We start from the raw sequence: 21,447 nt of genomic DNA on the forward strand, positions 1-21,447 counted from the left end.
GAGTGGGAAAATGTAATCAAACAAAAGCTCCTGGCCTTCATTTGATTGACCATTTTTGCAGGAAGTGAGAAGAACTGGGATGTACAAGTTTTTTGGGAGTCCTCTGCATAACCCATTGTACAAGGCCACTATGTCAATTCAAAGATTTAAAGATATTGACCGTTTCTTGCACTTTGATGACAAGAGGACCAGAGCCTACCGACTGAAAACAAACCATATGGCAGCTTTCAGCTACGTATGGGGCCTGTTCCTGGTCAACTGCAGGCAGAAATTCATCCCTGGTGATTGTGTTACAGTGGATGAACAACTTGTGCCTTTCAGAGGGAAGACCCAGCTTCTGCAGTATATGCAGAGCAAGCATACAAAAGTGATACAAGCGATAGAAAAACTGCAATTTCTTTAAATTAATGAAAAAATAAATAAAAATGCAAAGTGCCTCATGTCACAAACAAGTTTTATGAGGAATACCTCAAATATGAGAATGTTACAACTCTTTGTTTTAAAGATTTTGAAGAATAACAACCAAGTTTGTTGCAAAATGCATTGTTTCTATTTGGGGTCATTTTTCACCCCACTCGTGGAAGAGTGTAGGTATTGATAGGTTGTGCATCCAAGGGTTAAAAAAGTTGTTAACATAAACTTAACAATGTAGTTTATGCTGTACAGTGTAGCGAGGAATGCCCAAACCTCTACATTGGAGAGGTTTGGGGAAACAGCCACTTCATAAACGCATGGCACAACATAGAAGAGCCACCTCGACAGGACAAGACTCGGCAGTCCATCTGCATTTAAAGGACAAAGGTCACTCTTTCGAGGATGCCAATGTTTACATTTTGGACAGAGAAGACAGATGGCTTGAAAGAGGAGTGAAAGAAGCCATCTATGTCCACTGTGAGCGACCATCTTTGAACAGAGGTGGTGGCTTACAACACCAACTGTCTGCCATCTATAATCCAATTCTGAGATCCCTTCCCAGATGCCTTAACGCCCACTCACATCCTGGGCCATCTGACCTCTGGAAATCACATGATTAGGGTGGGGCTAGGTTTCACAGTGGGTTCACCCGAAACCTTGGCTGATTGTGACTTACATCCATTTTCACACCTTGGCTCATGTGATTAGGTAGAGGATCATTAGAGGGTCTATTGTCTCTCTTGGGGGGACACTCCCACAGGACTTAAGTCTGGGAGTCTCCACCATTTGACCCTAGAACTGAAGAAGCTTCTCAGATGAGAGGTGAAACATCTTCAAGCAACCTAAAAATGTCCAGATGCTTGACAAGCTCCTTAGACTGTTTTTGTGACTTGGTGCTCTATATATACAGTTCAATTGAACTTGCTTCCTCCACAGTTTGAGGTTGTGAGAGCTCACATCTGTCTTCCTGCTATCCTTCTAGCATTTAGCAGGGTTGTTGCTGTAGTTTTCTTTACAGAGGACAAAATTTCTTCTGGCAATGTTGTTGTTTATCCTTGTTGTTTTATTTCATCCATATTTAAGTTCCCATCCAAATGTAATGAATTGAGAAAATTGGCAAAATAAATTGAATGCACATTTCCATCAACTACTGTTATGGAAATATTAGCAGCCGGCTTGTTGAAGTTAGCAGTTGTTGACACTACAATTTTCCAGCTGGGTGCCATTAAATCATTTTATAATAAAAAAGCACAGGAAGATGACTTCATTAGGAGCAAACCAGTCAAACCCCAAACTGTGAAAAATTATATAAAATGAGAAAACATGATTGAAATTATGTACACCAATCAGCCACAACATTAAAACCACTGACAGAAAAAGTGAATAAAGATAATTAAATTGTAATTATAATACACTGCTTTTTGATCCAGGCATTGGGGCAGTAACCCCCCCCCTCCCATGATGTAAAGAGCAGCTCAAGAAAAGACACCAACATTTAGACCCAGACCTCCAGCCTCCCCACATCCCAGACTGATCAAGCACTCATGAGATGTAGTGGATGAGGCTAGACCATATACTGGACCATCAGAGGATAATGACTTCATCTCGTGCAGTTTTTTTCCCCCATGTCCTCCCACTCTGGATGTTAAAGTCACATGATTCATGTACATCATCACTGATTTAAAAAAAAAGTGGTTTCCATTATAGTTTGTCACATTTTGCTTTTACATACAATGTAAACACAATGAATACAATGAATATTCCATCAAAACTAAAACTAAATCAAATGAATTTAATATTTCTTTGTAAATTAAATTCTGTGTAAACCATCTTGATATCACAAAGCTAATACTTGTGAGCCTCTCTGAGCATCACAGCAGATGTCATCGTATCCAAGTAACTGGCGATGGAACATATTTTATTTCTATTTTATTGCCTTTGAACCCTTCTGCAGTTCTGCAGTAGACCAGAAACTCCAGAAAACCATGAATCAACATTTGGACATTACTGGTGCGAAGATCGGCTGCACCAGAAACAGAACAAAGTTACAGAGTTTCCAGTAAAGACATATGTGTTCTGCAGTTTGCCACTTTTTGGCACCATCTGTGCAGGTTGAAAGTTCTTATTAAATAAAGCGGAGAACAGCACTGTACACCACGGCAGACGAAACAAGCAAATGAGACAGGAAACTGTGATTTTTTTAAATTTATTTTTTGATGGGAAACTGCTCTCAAAGCAAGCAGGGACATGGAGTTGGAGTTGTTATCCTTGTGGATTTAAGTTTTGGAGGCAAGACAGCAAAAGAAGGAAGAATTCATGACAACGTGTTTCAGACGAAAATAATGGTTTTAGTCTTCTTTTGCTGGTTAAGATCATTTTGGTTGGAAAATGATGAAGGTTCAGCAGGTTAGAACTCTCTCTGCATCTCTCCATCTGATACACTGTACACACTGCAGTAGTCACACCTGTTGCACATGCTCTAGAGTAAAATAACAAATGACAAAGTTTCAAGGGTTAGAGTTAAATCCAATCATATGTGCAGGTTGTGACCAGCCCATGTTTGATGAACGCACTATCCTGAGTTTGAGGCCAACGGCGTTCTCTAAAGGATTGACAGTCAGCGTCAACAACTGTTTTTTCCCCCCTTTTCTTATTTATTCGGTTTTTGATCTAATATGCTGTATGTCCCCTCTTAAAGTTTCTGCCTTGTCCAATGTGACTTTGTTGACTGGCCCAAGATATGCATCTCATAAATACAAATCAAATATTCTCATTTTATATGGAAATGATGCAATGTAGGTGATTACTTTCACTGCAGTCTTTTATTTTGTAATGTATTTTAAGGATAAAAATGTAAATGGAAACATGCCCTAAGATCTGAGGACAAGATCAGTTGCACAAAAGAGCAGCAGTTAACCAAGTTAAAGAAAGATCATTGTCATGGATAAAATAAATCAATGTTGACTTAGTTTGTATGCTAACCATCCAGCTGTACCTCATCTCTGAAAGGATCTTTATGGCACAAGGTCAATTCAAAGAGATGATTCAAACATTCCCATTTCCCAAACTGCCTCTTCTCACCTAGCAGGATGGCTTCTGTGTAATCTCTACTTTAAATATAAAGAAGAACTGGAGAGCTAAACACAAGAATGATGTTGCAACGGTGAGCTGATGGTGAGTGGATAAACCTGTCACACTGTGGGAAACTACCAAGCATTTGTGGGTTACATGGTAGAAGAAGTGCCGTCAAAATAAAGTACCTATGCAGTGAGGTTAGTTCACTGCTTCCCTTCACACTTCACACTTCACACTTCAGGAAGGTGAACGCACGCAAAGCTACTGGTCCGGACGGGATTCCCGGCCGCGTCCTCAGGTCATGCGCGGCTCAGCTGGCTGGAGTGTTCACGCACATCTTCAACCTTTCCCTTTCTCTGTCTGTAGTCCCAGCCTGCTTCAAAATGGCCACCATCGTCCCTGTACCCAAATCCTCCACCATCTCCTCATTGAACGACTGGCGACCTGTAGCCCTGACCCCCATCGTAAGCAAATGCTTCGAGAAGCTGGTCAGGGACTTCATCTGCTCTGCACTACCCGACTCACTGGACCCTCTACAGTTTGCATACCGCCACAACAGGTCCACTGATGATGCCATAGCCCTGACACTACACACTGCCCTGTCACACCTGGAGAAGAGAGACACGTATGTGAGGATGCTGTTTGTAGATTACAGCTCAGCATTCAATACCATCGTTCCCTCGAAGCTGGACAGGAAACTGCAGGATCTAGGACTGAGCAGCTCCCTCTGCAGCTGGATCCTTAGCTTCCTGTCTGACAGACGCCAGGTGGTCAGACTGGGCAGCATCACCTCATCCCCCATCACACTGAACACTGGTGCTCCACAGGGGTGTGTACTGAGCCCTCTCCTGTACTCACTCTACACCTACGACTGCACAGCCACTAACAGCTCCAACATCATTGTGAAGTTTGCGGACGACACTACAGTGGTGGGTCTTATCACCAACAGTGATGAGACAGCTTACAGGGAGGAGGTCAGCGCCCTGACCCACTGGTGTCAAGACAACCATCTCACCCTCAACGTCGCAAAGACAAAGGAGTTGATAGTGGACTTCCGGAGGTGCAGAGAAGTACACACCCCCATCACCATCAATGGCGCTGCTGTGGAGAGAGTGAGCAGCTTCCGGTTCCTTGGTGTACATCTGGCTGAGGATCTTACGTGGTCAGTACACACAAACAAAACAGTGAAGAAGGCGCAGCAGCGCCTCTTCTTTCTCAGAAGACTGAAAAGATTCGGCATGAGCCCCCGCATCCTCAGGACCTTCTATCACTGTGCCATTGAGAGCATCCTCACTGGATGCATCACCACCTGGTATGGCAACAGCACCGCCTACAACTGCAAAGCTCTCCAGCGAGTAGTGCGGTGCTCTGAACGGATAATTGGAGGTGAGCTTCCCTCCCTCCAAGACATCTACAGGAAGCGCTGCCTGAGGAAAGCGGGGAGGATCATCAAGGACTCCAGTCACCCCAGCCATAAACTGTTCAGACTGCTTCCATCAGGAAGGAGGTTCTGCAGCATCCGGTCCCGTACCAGCAGACTGAGAGACAGCTTTTTCCATCAGGCCATCAGACTGCTGAACACTTCATAGACACCTCAGCTTCACTACTGGAACTTCAACATTATGCACTCCACACTGTATATAAATGCCACTTGTTTTGCACATATTCAACTCTGTATATTTTATATATTTTATTATTATTATTATTTTTTTTTTTTTTTTTTACTATTTAATTTGTAAAAATGTGTATACACACACACACACACACACACACACACACTATTATATATTGTACATATATTTATTAGTTTCAGGTTGGCCATTCTTGTATTTTGCTCGTTTGTGTTGTTGTGTTTGCACATCTCTGTTGCTTGTGGGGCTCGCACACAAGAATTTCACTCGCATGTGCTGTGCCAGTGTGCCTGCACATGTGATGTGACAATAAAAGTGATTTGATTTTGATTTGATTTGATTCAAACTGCTCAACCTCATGTCCTCTCCTCTCTTTGTGTCTCCTCATCACGTCCTCTGGAGGGAGGAGCTTAGACGTGAGGAGTCTAGGCAGCAGACACTACACAGAATGAAACATCTTTGCCTCAGAGCCTCATTTTAAAATCATGCCAAGTAAAAATGACCTGTGGCTCCGCTGGGTCATAAATAGCTTTGTCAAAGCCGCATTATTTTATGGTGGTTGTGGCATGTTTCATATTTAGGGCCACTGAAATAAATCTGAAGCAGTGTGGCAGATATTGGACTAGTTCTTAATCACTGACAGGCAAAAAGAACAACTTCTGAATCCAAACCAGAAGTTAATTAATTTTTTACCCCTGAACGCCTACTGGGAGAAACTATTGAAGCACTTTTCTGAACTGAATGGTTTCTGTCATATTTTAGGCCTGTTTGTAGGACAAAATGCCTGGGTTTGCATCAGAGGTTAGCAAAGGTGGTCTACACCTGTGCAGATACCTTTGGAAAAGCCCAGAAACTAAAACCAAAACTTTACTGATATATGCTAAGATATCAAAGGTCATCATTAACATCAGAAAATGTCATCTTTATGGAGGAAAGAGTTACAGAGTCCTCTCTCCAACACCTGAGCGTCTTCCACTCTGACTCTGAGACTGAGACTAATGCTGACGTACAGCAACGCATAGTGATGGGGACAATCAGACACAAGTAAATTCAGCCAAGAGGAAGGCAAAAAAGCATGAATGACACAAGGAACCTAAAGCTGCACAACAGGACACAGGTATCAGTAATTTTAATACTTAACCTAATATTTAACTTCAATAAAAATGGTCACTGGTAACACATGCAACCTCATTCATGGTGATGGAGTGTGCAGCTTCTGAGTTCTGAAAAAATGAGATACATGCAATAAAACATTTGCAAAGTGATATTTTTAAGAACTCCTTTTCTACCTTTTCCCATTGCACTGATACATGATTTGCTGAGCTGCTGTTTGTGCACTGGATTTTAGTCCAACTTCTTAAGAGATGATTGAAAAATGAAATATAAGACTTTCTGGGCAAAGTTTAGTTCTGAAGCTAAAACAGTTTATGGCGATACAAAGATAGAAAGTTGGTGTTGAAAATGATGAAATAATGGAGAGAAACGCTGCACAACATGGTTTTTTTTTTGTTCGTTTTTGTGCATTAGAATCTGACAGATGTAGGCACAGGTTTGGACACATGCTCTCATGGAGGTCTAATACTGTGATGTTAAATCCTAACTCGAGTTTTTGGAACATTTTTACTATAAGTGTAGAGAAATCTGTTTCCCATTGGGTCATTTTGTGTATCTTCACTGTATCCTCCACTCGTCCTGTGACACCAGCTGTTGTCATTGAATATCTGCTCTGATATCAAGAATCCTCGAGTTTCAACCTTTCTACAAGTCTCCCTGCGAAGGCTGCCTGAATGGCATAATGACCTTTAGTAAAGGATAAATGTTACGATGCTTTCAAATAAAAAAAAACAATCAAAATCAAAATTTATTTATAAGCACATTTAAAAACAACACGGGTTGAGCCAAAGTGCTGCACATAGTAGAGATAAAATAGTAAACATACATAGTAATTATATAAAAGACTAGTCATAATTGAAAGCTAAAGAGTACAAATGTGTTTTCAATTGGGTTTTAAAAATGTCGAGTGTTGGCAATGACCTAATGTGAAGGGGCAGACTGTTCCAGAGTTTGGGTGCAGCGATCGCAAAAGCTCGGTCACCCCTGTTTTTCTGGGGATAGTCATAAGCAACTTATCTGCAGACCTAAGGGCTCTACTTGGATTATCTTTTGTTAAAAACTTTTAGAGGGAAACTGGAGCTACTGATCCGTCCTGCTGCTGAACATCAGCCTCACTCAGCGCACCTGTTCAGCTTGCAGCAGAAACAGTTAATGTGCTAAATGAAGGTCTTTGTGGATGGTAAAAGAGCATAGTGAACTCACAGCAAATATCAAATATCAGCAAATATTAAAGTATAGCATATTGTACCTTGTAGAGTACAGCTGTTCTTGGGCTGCTGCTGTCAGACTCTTCACATTTCTCAGTGAATCAGAACAACTCCTGGACTTCAAAAATACGACTCAACCGTTAACCTTTGCCACTATCGCCTTTGAATCGGGAGACTTCTTGTTTTTCCTGCAGTAACTTCACCTGCCAACACTGAACACCGGCTCCTTCTAACCAGGTGCTGAAGTTTGACAGGCCAAATTATATCCAGTCTCTTTAAATTGGGAGGTTTTCTGTTGCACTAAAGGATGTCTCGGTTCTAGCGGTGAGTTCTTATCTCAGGGGATCAAATCCTGCTGTTTTGTCAGAAGTGCTGTTGCAGAGATACACACAAGATGGGCTTCAGTGTTGGAATATATATCACAAGTTTTTTTTAGTCTTCTGTCAATTTTAGGACCTTTTTTGCTTTTTTTGATTCACTTTTTACTCTCCTGTTTGTGGTTGGTTTTGCAGTCTACTGCACATCAGCCCTGCATGCTGGACAATTATGCCAACTGTGTGTTTAATCATGGCACCAGAGGGTTCTTTATGTCGCTGGTTACAAAGTGAGAACCATCTCGCTACTGCCACAACCAAAGGACAACTTGGCCTTATCTGTGAAAGGCAGGCAGCAGGTGAAATAGCAGTACTTGACACCCACGAATGACAACACGCTAAGTATGTAAATACTTAAGATGTAGTGAAACACAACCATCAGGCGACTGGCATGACAGAGGGAGTCAGAGGAGAGGAAAACATGATCTACTGCAGGAGCAGCTGTGCACAGAAGAACAATCATTTATATTCAGTTTAACACAAATGCAAGTGAAATCAAATTTCCTTGAGCCAGTCAGAAATAGTTGTAAATTTTGGCTGTGACTGAGCAAACACTGCTCAGAGATCTGTGCTGGGAGACTTTGGCTCCTGAGGTTTAATGTTTGAAGAGTTGATTAACTCTTTATTAAGATTTCATCAGTGAGGGATTTAAACCTGCAACCTTCCAGCAGCACAGCTGTGAGCCATCTTCTGCAGGGACGGGTCAGCTGGGTTGGTCCACACACTCCAAATAAGAACAGGAGCCAATTACAGCCTGCTGTGACTATAAATAACCACCACAGCACTTTACTCCACATTTACATAAAGAGCTATAATGGCTGTGTAATGGTTTAAATATTCATCATGCTTCCTTTGCATTCCACATACTGCTGAATTATAAAAGGAAAACTGTACTGAAGTGAAACCCAAAGATGTTCTGCAGAAAATCTACAGTATGGACAATAAAAACAAACAAACCTACATAAAGAAATTCTATTTGTGGTCTCCTCCAGTCAAGACCACACTTGATTCCGCCTGATGTGCCGCAGCACATTTTAGGAGTGCACGCAAGTAGCTCTCCTCTCTGCTTAATATAAAGCAGCAGTATTATTACTGCTATAGCTTCAGTTTTTATAGAAGGCACATGACACAGAACAGATGAGATCAACAGGAAGTCAGACACAGAAAATTCAAAATAAGAGACCCTGTGCAGACTAAATGAGGTGACACCAACTGAAGGCGAGAATAAAACATCAAAAACAAGTAGTAAATATTGCCACAATCATTGCATTGATAATGAGACAATTGGCAGTAAATGAAGACCAGCTGATCTTTGCTATAATCTCTGCATAATTCTGTCAGACTCATGTTTCACATCTCAGCACACTCAGTGTGAGTCTGAGCTTTGTTTGCTGTATACATCATTCATACTCATATTTAGTACAAAGTCCTGTGTTCCAACCTGTGCGACACATCTGTCTATCTGTCTGTTTCCTTTATTTAGTCAGAAATTAGCCTGAGGTAGGAGCCCTGCACACTGAGCAATTTTCCCTTTACACTAATGAAGACATCATATTCTTGTCTCTCTCTCTCTCTCTCTGTGTGTGTGTGTGTGTGTGTGTGTGTGTGTCTGCTCTTCAGTCACAGTATCGCTAAGCCTTGTGATTCCTTCAGTGCCTGCAGACATTAGAATCACAGTCACGTTCCAGCGGACACTTCGGACAAAATGGTCCTGAGGAGAGAGACTGTGTGTGTGTGTGTGTGTGTGTGTGTGTGTGTGTGTGTGTGTGTGTTACTCTAAAATCACAGAATACATTTTTGGAGTGACAACATTACAGTATTACACTGCACAAGATTAAAGACACTTCAGAGTATCTTACTGACTGTATGACCACCCAGGCAGGCCTGCACTCTCTCTGCTGATAAATTATAAGATCATTCTGAAAAAGCCTCTAATTTATAATAATTCTTATGTAAAACAAAGTGCCAATACCATGAGATGCACCATGTCATAAAAATCACAGGTGGTAAACAACCTGCTGCTAATGAAGACTCGCTACAAGCAGTATTTGAGTGGTTGAATAATAATAATCCTACTACTACTACTAATAATAATAATGATAATAACAACAACAACAACAATAATAATAATGATAATAATAATAATAATAATAATAATAATAATTGGTAATTTACTAACCCTAAGTGGAATTCATTGCATCCCATTTGAGTAGGAATTTGGTGTATACAGGCAGACAGGCTTGCGTGCAGTCCTCTAAAAATAAACTTGTTGTGCATTCTGACTGCGGTTTTCTCTGAGGCAGGAAGAAAGCTACGTTTGGAAGCTTTCCATTAGCATCTGAAGATGCAGAGTCCCTGCAGCTCATTTATAGGTATTAAATTCTGATTTGGTGGCATCTTACTCAAGGCTTCATATAAAGGGGATCGTCTACAAAGCCTCAAAATCTTTGTTTGGTCCTCCTGGTATCTGAATGAAAACAGACATAAGTGAATAACCACCTTAGAAAAAGAAAAAAGTAACACATATTACAGTCAGCCCATAAAAAAGATGATCCCGCGATGCCCCTTCACAGTTGCCTCCTCATGCACCTCCAAACTTCAAATCCCTCCAATTTCATCTCGAGTTGCATCAAAGCCACGAGTTCACCAAAGCTGCAGCACCTTATGGCAAATAAAGAAACACTAAACAAAGACATGTATTTGGTACCAAAGTGTTAATAAGTCATATTCAGACATGACTCCATTCAATTCAATTTTATTTATACAGCACCAAATCACAACAATAGTCACCTCAAGGTTTATATTGTAAGGTAGACCCTACAATAATACATACAGAGAAAAACCCAACAATCATATGACCTCCAATGAGCAAGCACTTTGGCGACAGTGGGAAGGAAAAACTCCCTTTTAACAGAAAAAAAACCTCTGGCGGAACCAGGCTTGGGGAGGGGCGGCCATCTGTCGCGGCTGGTTGGGGAGAGGAAAGTTAATCCTTTTAAACAGTGAAACGGATGCACTGTGAAGGCCCTTCGATCATGATAAGAACATAAAAATGAATCAGATTAAAACTTTGATCTCTTCTGCTCACGGATTTGTTTCATTGATTTGTGAAATCAGACAGTGTGAGCTTTTGCCTCCTCCCTCAGTTCAGCAGGAGCAGCTCGGTGTGTTTTAGTGAGGGCTCCTCTCCCTTCCCGTAACTCAGATCACAGACACGTGATTTATCACTTTTACAAATATTAAAGGTCTGCACGCTCAGTCTTTAGTAAGTTCGCTGATATTTCCTCAGGGGATCCACGTATGAGGGGCAGAAGCTCATACCCAGCTAGTGACACCTCCCCCAGCCAGTCATCGGCGTCCTTCAGCCCCGCGCAGCCCAATGGGGCACGCTGTGGGCGTGTCCTTTCGCGGTGAGGGGCTTTTTCGGAGTTTGGTAAATGACTGCAGCAAGAAAGCAGACCAGAGCGCACGAGGCTGTGTCCGCCTCCGTGTTTCACCTCCGTGCACGTGTGTGCGCGCTCTCTTCCGCCATGGAACGGGTCCACACGAGTCGGCGAGCACGTTAACGACACTCCGACGGGATTGCTTTTTGTTCTTTCTCTCGGTTTAGCGGAGCTGGTGTTCCGGTGCTGGTACTGGGGCGGGAGCGCAGCGGCGGCCGCCGGTGAGTCTCCAAGTTGAGCGGCAGCGGACAATGGGAGCAGCCGAGCCGGGCTGCTGCAGAGACCGCTACTACTACTGCTCACCCCGGGGAGCCGCCGCCGAGCAGCAGGAGGAGGAGGAGAGGGAGAAAAGGAGGCACACCTGCTCCACCTGCAGACCCTCCTCTCCGAGCAGCAGCCCCGTGCGGGTCCGGGACGTGTGTAGGATGTGGGTGAGGAAAGCTGCGGCTCTGTCCTCGCGCTGGATTTGGGGAATATAAAGCGCACGTGCACTCTTCTCGAGCCCTCCTGAGAGCGTGAGCCTCCCGCAGACCCACTGCTGAAGGAACCGGAGGGGATGTGTTTCGTTCCCGCTGTCGGCGCCGCGGACCGCACGCGCTGGACTTTAGAGTGATTGGATGTAACTGTGGCTCAGTTGACAGGATCCCGTGATCTCGTCTCGAGACCCCCACCCACCCCCTTCTCTCCCCCCTATTCTTCCCCCTTTTCCCTCCCCTCCCGAACCAGAACCCGGATGAGCTCCGTACCCACTGCCCGCCTCTGTCCGTGGTCCTGAACACAGTCTCCTGGCGGATTTAGTGGATTGTTCCCCCCAAAAAACCCTCCTGCGTGGAGGCTTGAGAGCGGACATCAGCATGATTTCATGGAGACTGAGGTCATGAGCATCCCGCGGCTCGGCACCGGCGACTCCGGGATCTGAAACCCACACACACAGAGACACACACACACACACACACAAAAGGTGGAACATTTTCGGTTCACCTTGGAGGTCATAAACCAGAACCGCGACCCCCCCTCCCCTCTCACCCTCATCTTCCTCCTTCTCTTCTTCCACTAAAGGCTTTTTTTGGTCTTTTTTTTTTTTTTTGGAGGGGACTTCATCCTCTCCAGAGCGTGACCCCCCTCCTCCCCTTCCCACCACCTCCACACACTCCCCCTCCCCTCTAAACAAAATGAGACTGGCAAAAATGTGCCGACTAAACGTGCTGGGGATCTATTTGTGGCAAACGGTTGTGTTTTTCAGGTAAGCAGAAGCATGAAATGGACTTCATGAGTACAAAATAACGACGTGTGTGTCATTGCTTTTCAGAAAATGGAAAATATGAATTTGCATTTTTATTGCTTTGCAGCCCTACTGTTGGGCGGGGGGAGGGGGGCGTTCATGTGCAAACTTATGAAAGTTGTGTTCGGGTTGCGTGTCTCATTGCTCTTGAGCATGTAAAGGAAGTTGAATTAAGTTGCAGTGAATCCAGACAGGACGGTAAAAGAGGAAACAGCGACCACTAGCGGGCGATGTGTGTTTATGGTGTCAGCGGTCATGTTTGGGGGAAAGGAGCCTGTCGGAGTCACGTGCTCTCTGACAGTCATGTTAAAGCAGGTGTTGCTCATAGCAGACAGTATGTGGAGGGGACATGGTGAGGTTTGTGAATACCTCAAACGGCTCGGAGCAGCCTTGTATCCTGGAAATCCACATTCCCATTTGTCTCACTGGTTCAATAAGACAATCGCTTATTGTGAGTTTTCTTCTTTCATTAACAGACATCCAGTAATCGAGCTCCTTGTACATAATACAACCAAAGAGGAAAAATGTAAGGACACTGTTTCTGTTGATGGGATAAAACATATTCAGAGACAGTACTTTGTCAGCCATTCAATGCAAACATATTTTTCATGTAGATCTCCAGGTCATCTCCAGGCCGGCTCCCTGTTTGTCATTGTCCCCCTTTCACAAACCTGCTAAATGTACCTGACCAGAACAGGAAGTGGCAGCCATTGTTTTGGTGATGCAGATGATGAAACTCTGTCAGCTGATGACATGGAGGTGACGATGCTCAGATGGGTTTTTTTTTTAGATTGAACAGTTTTACTGGGGCTGAAAAACTTCAAATCAGTCTTCACCCTCCATTATATAATCATTATTATTTGAATTACTGCTTTGGAAGTATTCTTGACCAGATGACCAACACAGATTTTTTTTTAGGTTGCCAAGATGAGTCCAATTGTATAGAAGTCTATGAGAGTCTACTGCTCTGTGAGCTCAGTAAAAATGGTCTCAGCGGCTGGTTTCAAGTCTTATTCAATGCAACTACATATTCATTCTCCAAATCCCGTAGATGATACAGTAGTTTCTGCAGACAGTTGTGCAGAGCAGAAGTATGAAGCGCCTTAACTGGTGGAAAACACAAGAAGTGCTTCAAACTGCACTCTACTTTCCAATGTCACAGTTAAACGAGCCGGCTTTCTGATTCTGTGCAGCATGTTGGAAACTGAAAAGGAGCCTATTTATAGTTACCAGCTGTTTCTTCCAATTTACGCTGAATGCATATTATAATATTATCTCTCACTATTATTTGCTAACGTGTTCGGGTCCTGTGCGCGTTCCCAGCCTGCAGGTTCCTGCACGTTTCGTTTTATTGCATCACACGTGGATCTCATTTCCCTGCACGTCGCCTGGATTTCATTATGTCGAGTATCACTAGTGTTTTTCTACCTGCTGCAGTGACTACTTTCCAGTGAATAAGGCGGCCATTTACCGTGAGGGACATGGTGCTTTTGTAGGAGGGGGCTGCAGGAGTTTTGCATTCAGTGCACACTGTTTAGTTAATGAAGCAGAGTTGGGATATTGCCGTCTCAGCTCCTCACGCCTGGACTCTGCAGTTCCCTGCTTAATTGATATCTCTTTCCTCCATCCTGACCCACACACCCCCCCACACCTCATTCCACATTCAGCCTCATTACTAAACATTGATTAGCCCGTCAATGGCTGGGGCCAGACCTGATGAATACACATTTAATGCCTGCACATATCTCGCTCACTCACTGGCTCTGTCCACACTCGTAGTATTCATCAAACAGGCAGCAGAGGAGAGCTAGGAATTTAGATTGGACCTGCAGGAAACATTCATCTAACGACCTGTTTCATCTTGCATTAGGCTCAAATCCGAGATAATGTCCTTTTTCCCTGAAAAAGTCTCCTTTTTTAAATCTAATCAGTTGCCGTTTTTAAGAAAATTGGGACTAAAATGTTTTGGAAGAAACTATTTTACTTTATCAGTGGCAACAGCAGCTACAACTGTAAACCCGTGAAGGTTTGTCCAATCTAAGATTCAGTCATTCCTCATCTCATGAACAATTCGTTGTTTATATTAGGAAGGTTCTAGAAATGACAGTCAGTACCAACACAGCGTAGCTCGGATATTAATGTGGACAGTCGGCACAAAATCTATGATAGAAAATATTTTTTTTTAAAAAGGATTAAAGACTCAATCAATAAACACATTTTAAATGAAAGTATAAACAGTCTGTTTAAAGCGCACAGGAACATTTGCTGTCCAAGTTTCCTACATAAAAAGCAAATTCATGCAACAAAAGATATATTTAAAATAATAAATGATACTATTAGTCTATACTTCATCCAGAGCAGCTTCAGATTATTCACATTAATTGAACTGCTACTGTGGATGAGAAAGTGCAGTGCTACATTATCAGCCAACGCTTATTATCTCATTGCTTCAATAAACTGTGCAGGTGCAGCGCATGAACAAATACCTATTAATTAACATTATCATTAGTAATAAAGTCATGCTTCACTTATACTAGAGCAGAGTCAAAGAGCCTATTCATTGGCTACAGCTGTCAATCAAACCTTAAAAATAATGTAAACTAATAAGTTATTGTTTGTATATGTATGGTGTCTGCATAGTTGTTATGAAGGAATTAGAGATGTATGGAACTGAGTCACTGCTGGAGCCCCAGCTGGACGTTTGAGAAACTGCAGTTTAAAGGTAGCAGTTTAAATAGCTCATGTAGTAAAAGTACAACATACTGTAAATGTCCACAGTAAGGCTAACATTTCAATCTGTTATTCTGTCTCTTGAGTTACAGGTTTATCAAAATCATTTAGGGTTCGTATTCTGTCATCACAGTAATCTCATAGAGATGCTGAGCTACTGCTGAAAGCTCATTCATAATTTCTTGCAGCACATTTTAGGACAAACTGCATGAAGTGAGCTGTAAATTTTGGATTCAAGCAAAGAGATTTATGCCCGGGGTATGTTCTTAATATTAAATAGCAGAAAAGAAAATGCCAACAAACTGATAAACAATATTCTCACATATAACCCTCAAAAAATACTTGTATTTTTATTCTTCTATCAGCATCACTCCATCATTTAACCCCAATAACAAAAATATATTTCCCTTTAATTTCTTGATTTCTGTATGGAAAGGAGCTCAGAACCTCCAGCAATGTTGCTGTGCGTTACCCATGAACGATCACACCGTATCTGAGCCTGAATCGCTGGAACAGACTTAAAGTGCACGAGCTGAACATCACGTGCTCCTCAGTCCTGCGGCACATCGTCTGCTTCTATTGACCGCTCGAGCAGGAACGATTAATCAAACGGGTCAGTGCTGCATTTAGAGAATGCCAACGCACAAACCAGCAGGGAATACCAATCAGTCACTCACAGTGATTGACAGGCATCGAAACAGCCGCCGACATGTCTGCCGTATTGGTTTTCTACCAGGTGGGAGGTCGTTGGAACAGCAGAATCTTATAGGAAGCTTTGGGGACGGCTGTCCTCTGTCCACACATATCGATGTGTTTATTTTTACAAAAGGAGAAGCTAATCATCCTAAAACTGGAACATGGAACAAACTGGAACAAACATACGTTTGTCATGAAGTCTTCTCGAGGGAAATTTATTTATATTTGGTTTCAGATGCAGTTATACAGTTATTTGTGATCTTAAAGGTGTGCTGGAGCAGGAAAAAGAGAATTAGATGCCTCTCTGTTGACAGTTTAGTTATTTAAAGCCAATCAAGCATCGGGGGTAATTTGCAGGAAGGGTCACTCAGTTTTTTTATGGCTTCATTTGCTGAATCGCTGCTGCAACAAATAAAGCACCTTCAGGTTTTCAGCTTCTTAGAGAAACAAACTGCATCCCTTTATTTTTTTGATCAGCTGCACATCTGCCTCCCTATGATAACACAGACTGATCACCTCCGTTGTTTGCGGGTGCTTGCACGTGTCGTTATTATGTACAAAAGCGCCAGCCTTCAGTCTCTATCCTGAATGAAATGTGCAGAGTGACCTTTTCCTCTGTACATTTCTATTTTCAATAAAAATCTTTTTTTAAATGGAAACATGAGTGGAAACAGTCACCTGCTGCTTGAAGGTAACCTTGAGCTGGCCTTGACGAGGCGGCTGTATGTCGGGATCTCTTCTCTTTGGGAGCGGGACGTACTCCGACCTGCTCACCTCCTTCATGTCTCAGAGTAAATTAAATCCGACTCTGTCAGTTCATGAAATAAATTGATGTTGAAATCTGGCAATTTAGAGAAGGTCATTCGATGGCTTTCTTAAGTGATTTCAGGCAGCGGATGTCAGACTGATATTAAATTGAAGTATTTTAAAGGGGTGGAGTGGAAACTAGGAGAGGAGGGACATTTTAAAGAGGACAAACTGACCTCGGTGGTTTGTTCATTAAATGAAAGGTCAGCTTTCACGTAGATGGCCAGAAAAACAAATCCGTGACAGAATGACTTGCACGAATGTCATGTTACCTGGAGTGATATTTCACTTCAGTCTAGTTCTGGCTTTCATTAGCTGTGTAAGTGTTGTGACTCAGTGCCGGCTGTCATCTGTATTTACAGTCACATTACAGACCTCCCTGCGAGTTCCTATAACAAATTCTGATTCTGTCTAAGAACTTAAAGCATGAAGAGAAAATGAACGTCTGCCTGGGTTCAAGTTCAAGGTCGAACTTGAAGTGAAAAAGACGAGATGCACCGTTCATGAATATAATGTACATTTAAGTGGATACTTAACCTGATAAATGTGAATTAGATGCAGTTTTGACTCTCACTAAAATTCTGATGCAAATACATTTAGACCATTGGGACCTATTTTATTTTCTAATATTCCAGCAAAAGTACGTCTTTGTGCTGATGATACTGTCATATAAACACATGCTCCCTCCAAGTTCTTGTGCAGACAGCACAAGAACTTCAGACTGCATTTCACTCATTTCAAACTGCTTTGCTGCAGTTAATTAATTATTTAAAATTCATGATCTTCATGTATCCATGCCCACCACTGATGCTATTATGTTAAACACTTGTGTTTAACAAAAGAAGGAGAAACATTACATATAGGCTGTTCTGCTGCAGAAAAAAAGTGCAAAGCAAAAATCCAACCCTACCATGTCATGTTGATCAATATTATTCCAAAGAACACAACATTGACTGGTTAAGAAGACTTAATTTTTTTTTCTTGCTTATTCCTAAGGATTACAGATTTGGTTTAAATAAATCAGTGAACGGTGTTGGAACACTCTGAAAAATTAAAAGGATTAAAGAGGCAATCAATAAAAACATTTTAAATAAAATTACAGAAACTATTTACCGGTAAGTGAAATATATTAATTGGAGGTCCTAACAGTCTGTTTAAATGAACATTTAATGTCTAACTCCAATTTTCCTACATGCAGAGCAAATTCATGCAACTTTAGACCGTTGGTCGTTAAGTAAAACCAAAAATGCAAAAGATATATTTAAAATAGTAAATAATACCTTTAGTCTATACTTCATCCAGAGCAGCTTCGGATTAGCATTAGGATTCAACTATATTGTCATTACACATGTATAAATACAGGGTAATGAAATACAGTGATTATTCACATTAATTGAACTACTAACATGGATGAGATGGTGCAGTGCAACGTTATCAGCCAAAGAGTATGCAAAACAAAAATCCAACCTTACCATGTCATTTTGATTTATATTATTTAAAGAAATACGTCATTGACTGGTTAAGAAGACTTGATTTTTTAAAGCTTATTCCTAATTCTTTCCTAATTCCTAATTTTTTGGTTTAAAGAAGTCATTGAATGGTGTTGGAGCACTCTGAAGTAAAGACAAAGCTTCATATTTATCAAACAGATTTTTTGTATCATTACAGGATTTTATCAAAATATTGTAGACTGCACTGCAACCCAGAATGTCCCCCTCATGTTTCCTTTTGTACTTAAGAGAGAATTCTGTGAAAGATAAATAATAAACTACCAGAGAAAGCAGATGTGTGACACTTGGGGTCATTTCGAGCATAAAATAAAGCGTGTTTCCACTTTTTACCCAGAATTGTTGTCCAGGATCTCCCAGGGGTTCGTTCTGATTTGACTTCCACAGCAGATCCAAAGATGAAGCAAATTAGTCTGCTGACATATCAAAAGCACAAAAGCCTCAAATTGCCTCTGAATGTTGCAAACTGCAAAATTGGACATCAAAAACTGAACCTTGCTGTCACTCACACAATAAAATCTCCTCCATCCTGATTATTTTCACCTTTGTTCTACAAGCTAACAGTAACACAAAATGAAGGGATCAAACTATTTGATGGCACACCGTTGGGCTTTCTTTTCCGAGTTGGGAATGCTCCCATAAAATCTATTGGGTGTATTAAACATCAGCAATTGATAGTGAAGGATGGGAGTGAACAAAGGAGATTATCAGCTTTAGCTGCTGCAAACTGCTGCACATAATTCAGGATTCAATAATCCTCTTTTGATCCCCAGAGGGACAAAGATGTCTTTTATGCCTTCCTGCTGTGAACTTGGTCATTAGGGTTCACAATTCAGGGATGGGGTCAGACCTGGAGCAGAGCAGGCGGGGTGAGATTTGCACTAGAGCACTGCCAAAAGCAGTCCTAGAAATCATCCCTTGTCAGTTAGCATACTCACTGCTCAGCCGAATTAAAGCAACTGTTTCATTTATGCGTCTGCCCTCAGGGTGTTTCTTTGTTCGTAGCCGATATTTATTACTTGCATCTCCTTTCATAACAAATCATAACATATATATTTTTCTCCTGTGATCAATTTCCCTGAGTCGTCTAACAAAAAACAATCGACTTCTCTGGTGGAGTTCACCTTCATCTGCAATAATGAACTTCTGGGCAGGTTCATTTCCAAAACTTGATATATGATAATACATTATTGATCAGCAGACAGTGACAGATTTTCACCATAACTAACAGAGTACATTATCAATGGCCTCTCAGAGCTGTAACTGAGTTAAAGCAAAGGTGAATTCCTGGAAATGTCGGGAGCTGCTGTGCACTTCTGAAATTAAAGTGCTGCTGGACGATGGCAGAAGCTGTTGATGAGAGAGGAGCGTTTCTGAAGAGTTTTTTCTGACTTAGAACTCGGTTTAACGACCACTTTGGCAAACGCTGCTCGTTCCTTTTGCGATGGGTTTAGTAGACGGAGAATATATGACAACCAGGATGTGTTTTCACAACCTTCAGATCTGAAAATGAAATCCTATATTTATTTTAAATTTTAAATAAAAAAGGGAAGATGAGCATTTTACAGTCCTGCTGAATGGAGCATTAAAGTTCTACATCATGTTTAAAACATAAAAATGACTTGAATGTGACAGTAAGATAGTAAGAGATAATGTAAAGAAAAAAAAAGAAAATATTAGAAAAAGCACTGATAAGGCTTCCTTCTGTGGTAGTTATGTGCAAGTTATGTCCAAAGTATCATGACTACGTGCATTTTAAACACAGCAGCTCCTGATGGGAATCAAACGCACAACCTTGCTTTGCCTTTGCTGAACTTTAACACATTCTCGTACATTTGTGAATATCAAACACAGACTGCTGCATGCAGCCACAGCATCCTCAAACCTGACTGTTCACAAGCACATGGCCTGAAACCAGAACACGTCAGTACCAACAGCCTCGTGCTGTCTTCACATCCTTCATCCTAGACCAAGGGTGTCCAACTCCAGGCCTCGAGGGCCCGTGTCCTGCAGGTTTTAGACGTGTGAGCTGATTTAAATGGCTAAATGACCTCCTCAACATGTCTCGTAGATCTCCAGAGGCCTGGTAATGAACTAATCGTTTGATTCAGGTGTACTGACCCAGGGTGAGATCTAAAACCTGCAGGACACTGGCCCCTGAGGCCTGGAGTTCCCCACCCCTGTCCTAGACTAAAAAATGAACTCCATGCAAGTGTGAAAACCACACGTCAGTCTGATGTTGTTTGATATGAACATTAAAATGCTGAATGCTTAAACATCTAGGGTACGACGTGTTTGCTGGGCGAGGCAGCCTATCTGTTAGTGCCAGGGAAGCGAGCAGCCCTTTGCTTTCCTGAGTGTTACTAAACGCCAGGATGAGATCAATTAGGGATTCGGGTCTTCAGAGGCTGTAAGAACATAATGAGGAACACTTAGGGCTAATGATTGGAGTCTTGCATTAGCCCACACCTCTCCTTTGCTCTGGCGTTTCTCTCTGCTCGCTGTGTGCATATGAGACACCGACGCTGGGCAACTCAGCTGTTTTTCCTTCTCCTCTGCTGCCTCAGCATTGGCCGCAGCTCTCCACAGCAGCACGGGCCAGCGCTGATCTGAAATAATTAAAGCAAATCCCGACTTTGATCACGGAGAGCCGGAGAAGATTAGGCGCGGGTTGTGTGTCACTTATATCAGCTGACTGTGAGCCTCTTCGGTCCTCGTGGCCCTGTTCCAACTATAGACGGGTATGTGTTTACATATCAAACAGCCGTGACAGAAAGAACCTCTGAGGCTGAAATAATAATACTTACAGTAAAGATACAGTCTGCAGTATTAGACCATTGTTTACTGTGGTACTGTTAATATCAGAGTAAATGCCTTGGACATGATTTTTTGTTTCCTTTAGAACTTTGTAGAGGACACTTTCTGGTGATGCTTACGTTATGGGAAATGCAGGATGCATGTTGTTCATCTGTTGCTGCAAGTTTCAAATGCTTGTGATAACTGTGCTGAATATCATTTATTGTAATTTCTGGTGTCTTTGCCAGGACTCTCTTGAAAGGTGAGCCTTTTACCTGGATAAAAAAGTGATATCTATATACATATACATATATATATATATATATATATATATATATATATATATATATATATATATATATATATATAT

At 41.9% G+C, this 21,447-nt stretch overlaps 1 protein-coding gene across 4 annotated transcripts in view; it reads left to right on the forward strand.

Annotated features, from left to right (window-relative positions):
• The first annotated feature begins 12,336 nt into the window (after positions 1 to 12,336).
• Positions 12,337 to 21,447, forward strand: part of glra1 (glycine receptor, alpha 1) — a 126,337-nt gene continuing 117,226 nt past the window's right edge. For all 4 annotated transcript variants that reach the window (XM_085471687.1, XM_085471695.1, XM_085471672.1 and 1 more), the window contains exon 1: positions 12,337 to 12,501. In XM_085471687.1, the coding sequence (XP_085327813.1) occupies positions 12,431 to 12,501 (71 nt within the window). In that variant the 5' untranslated portion in view covers positions 12,337 to 12,430. The remainder of the gene's footprint in view (positions 12,502 to 21,447) is intronic.

Source organism: Copadichromis virginalis, linkage group LG2 (assembly GCF_057382275.1).
Source record: "Copadichromis virginalis isolate Kocher_CV1m ecotype Utaka linkage group LG2, C_Virginalis_male_GT1.1, whole genome shotgun sequence".
Classification (NCBI taxonomy): Eukaryota; Metazoa; Chordata; class Actinopteri; order Cichliformes; family Cichlidae; genus Copadichromis; species Copadichromis virginalis.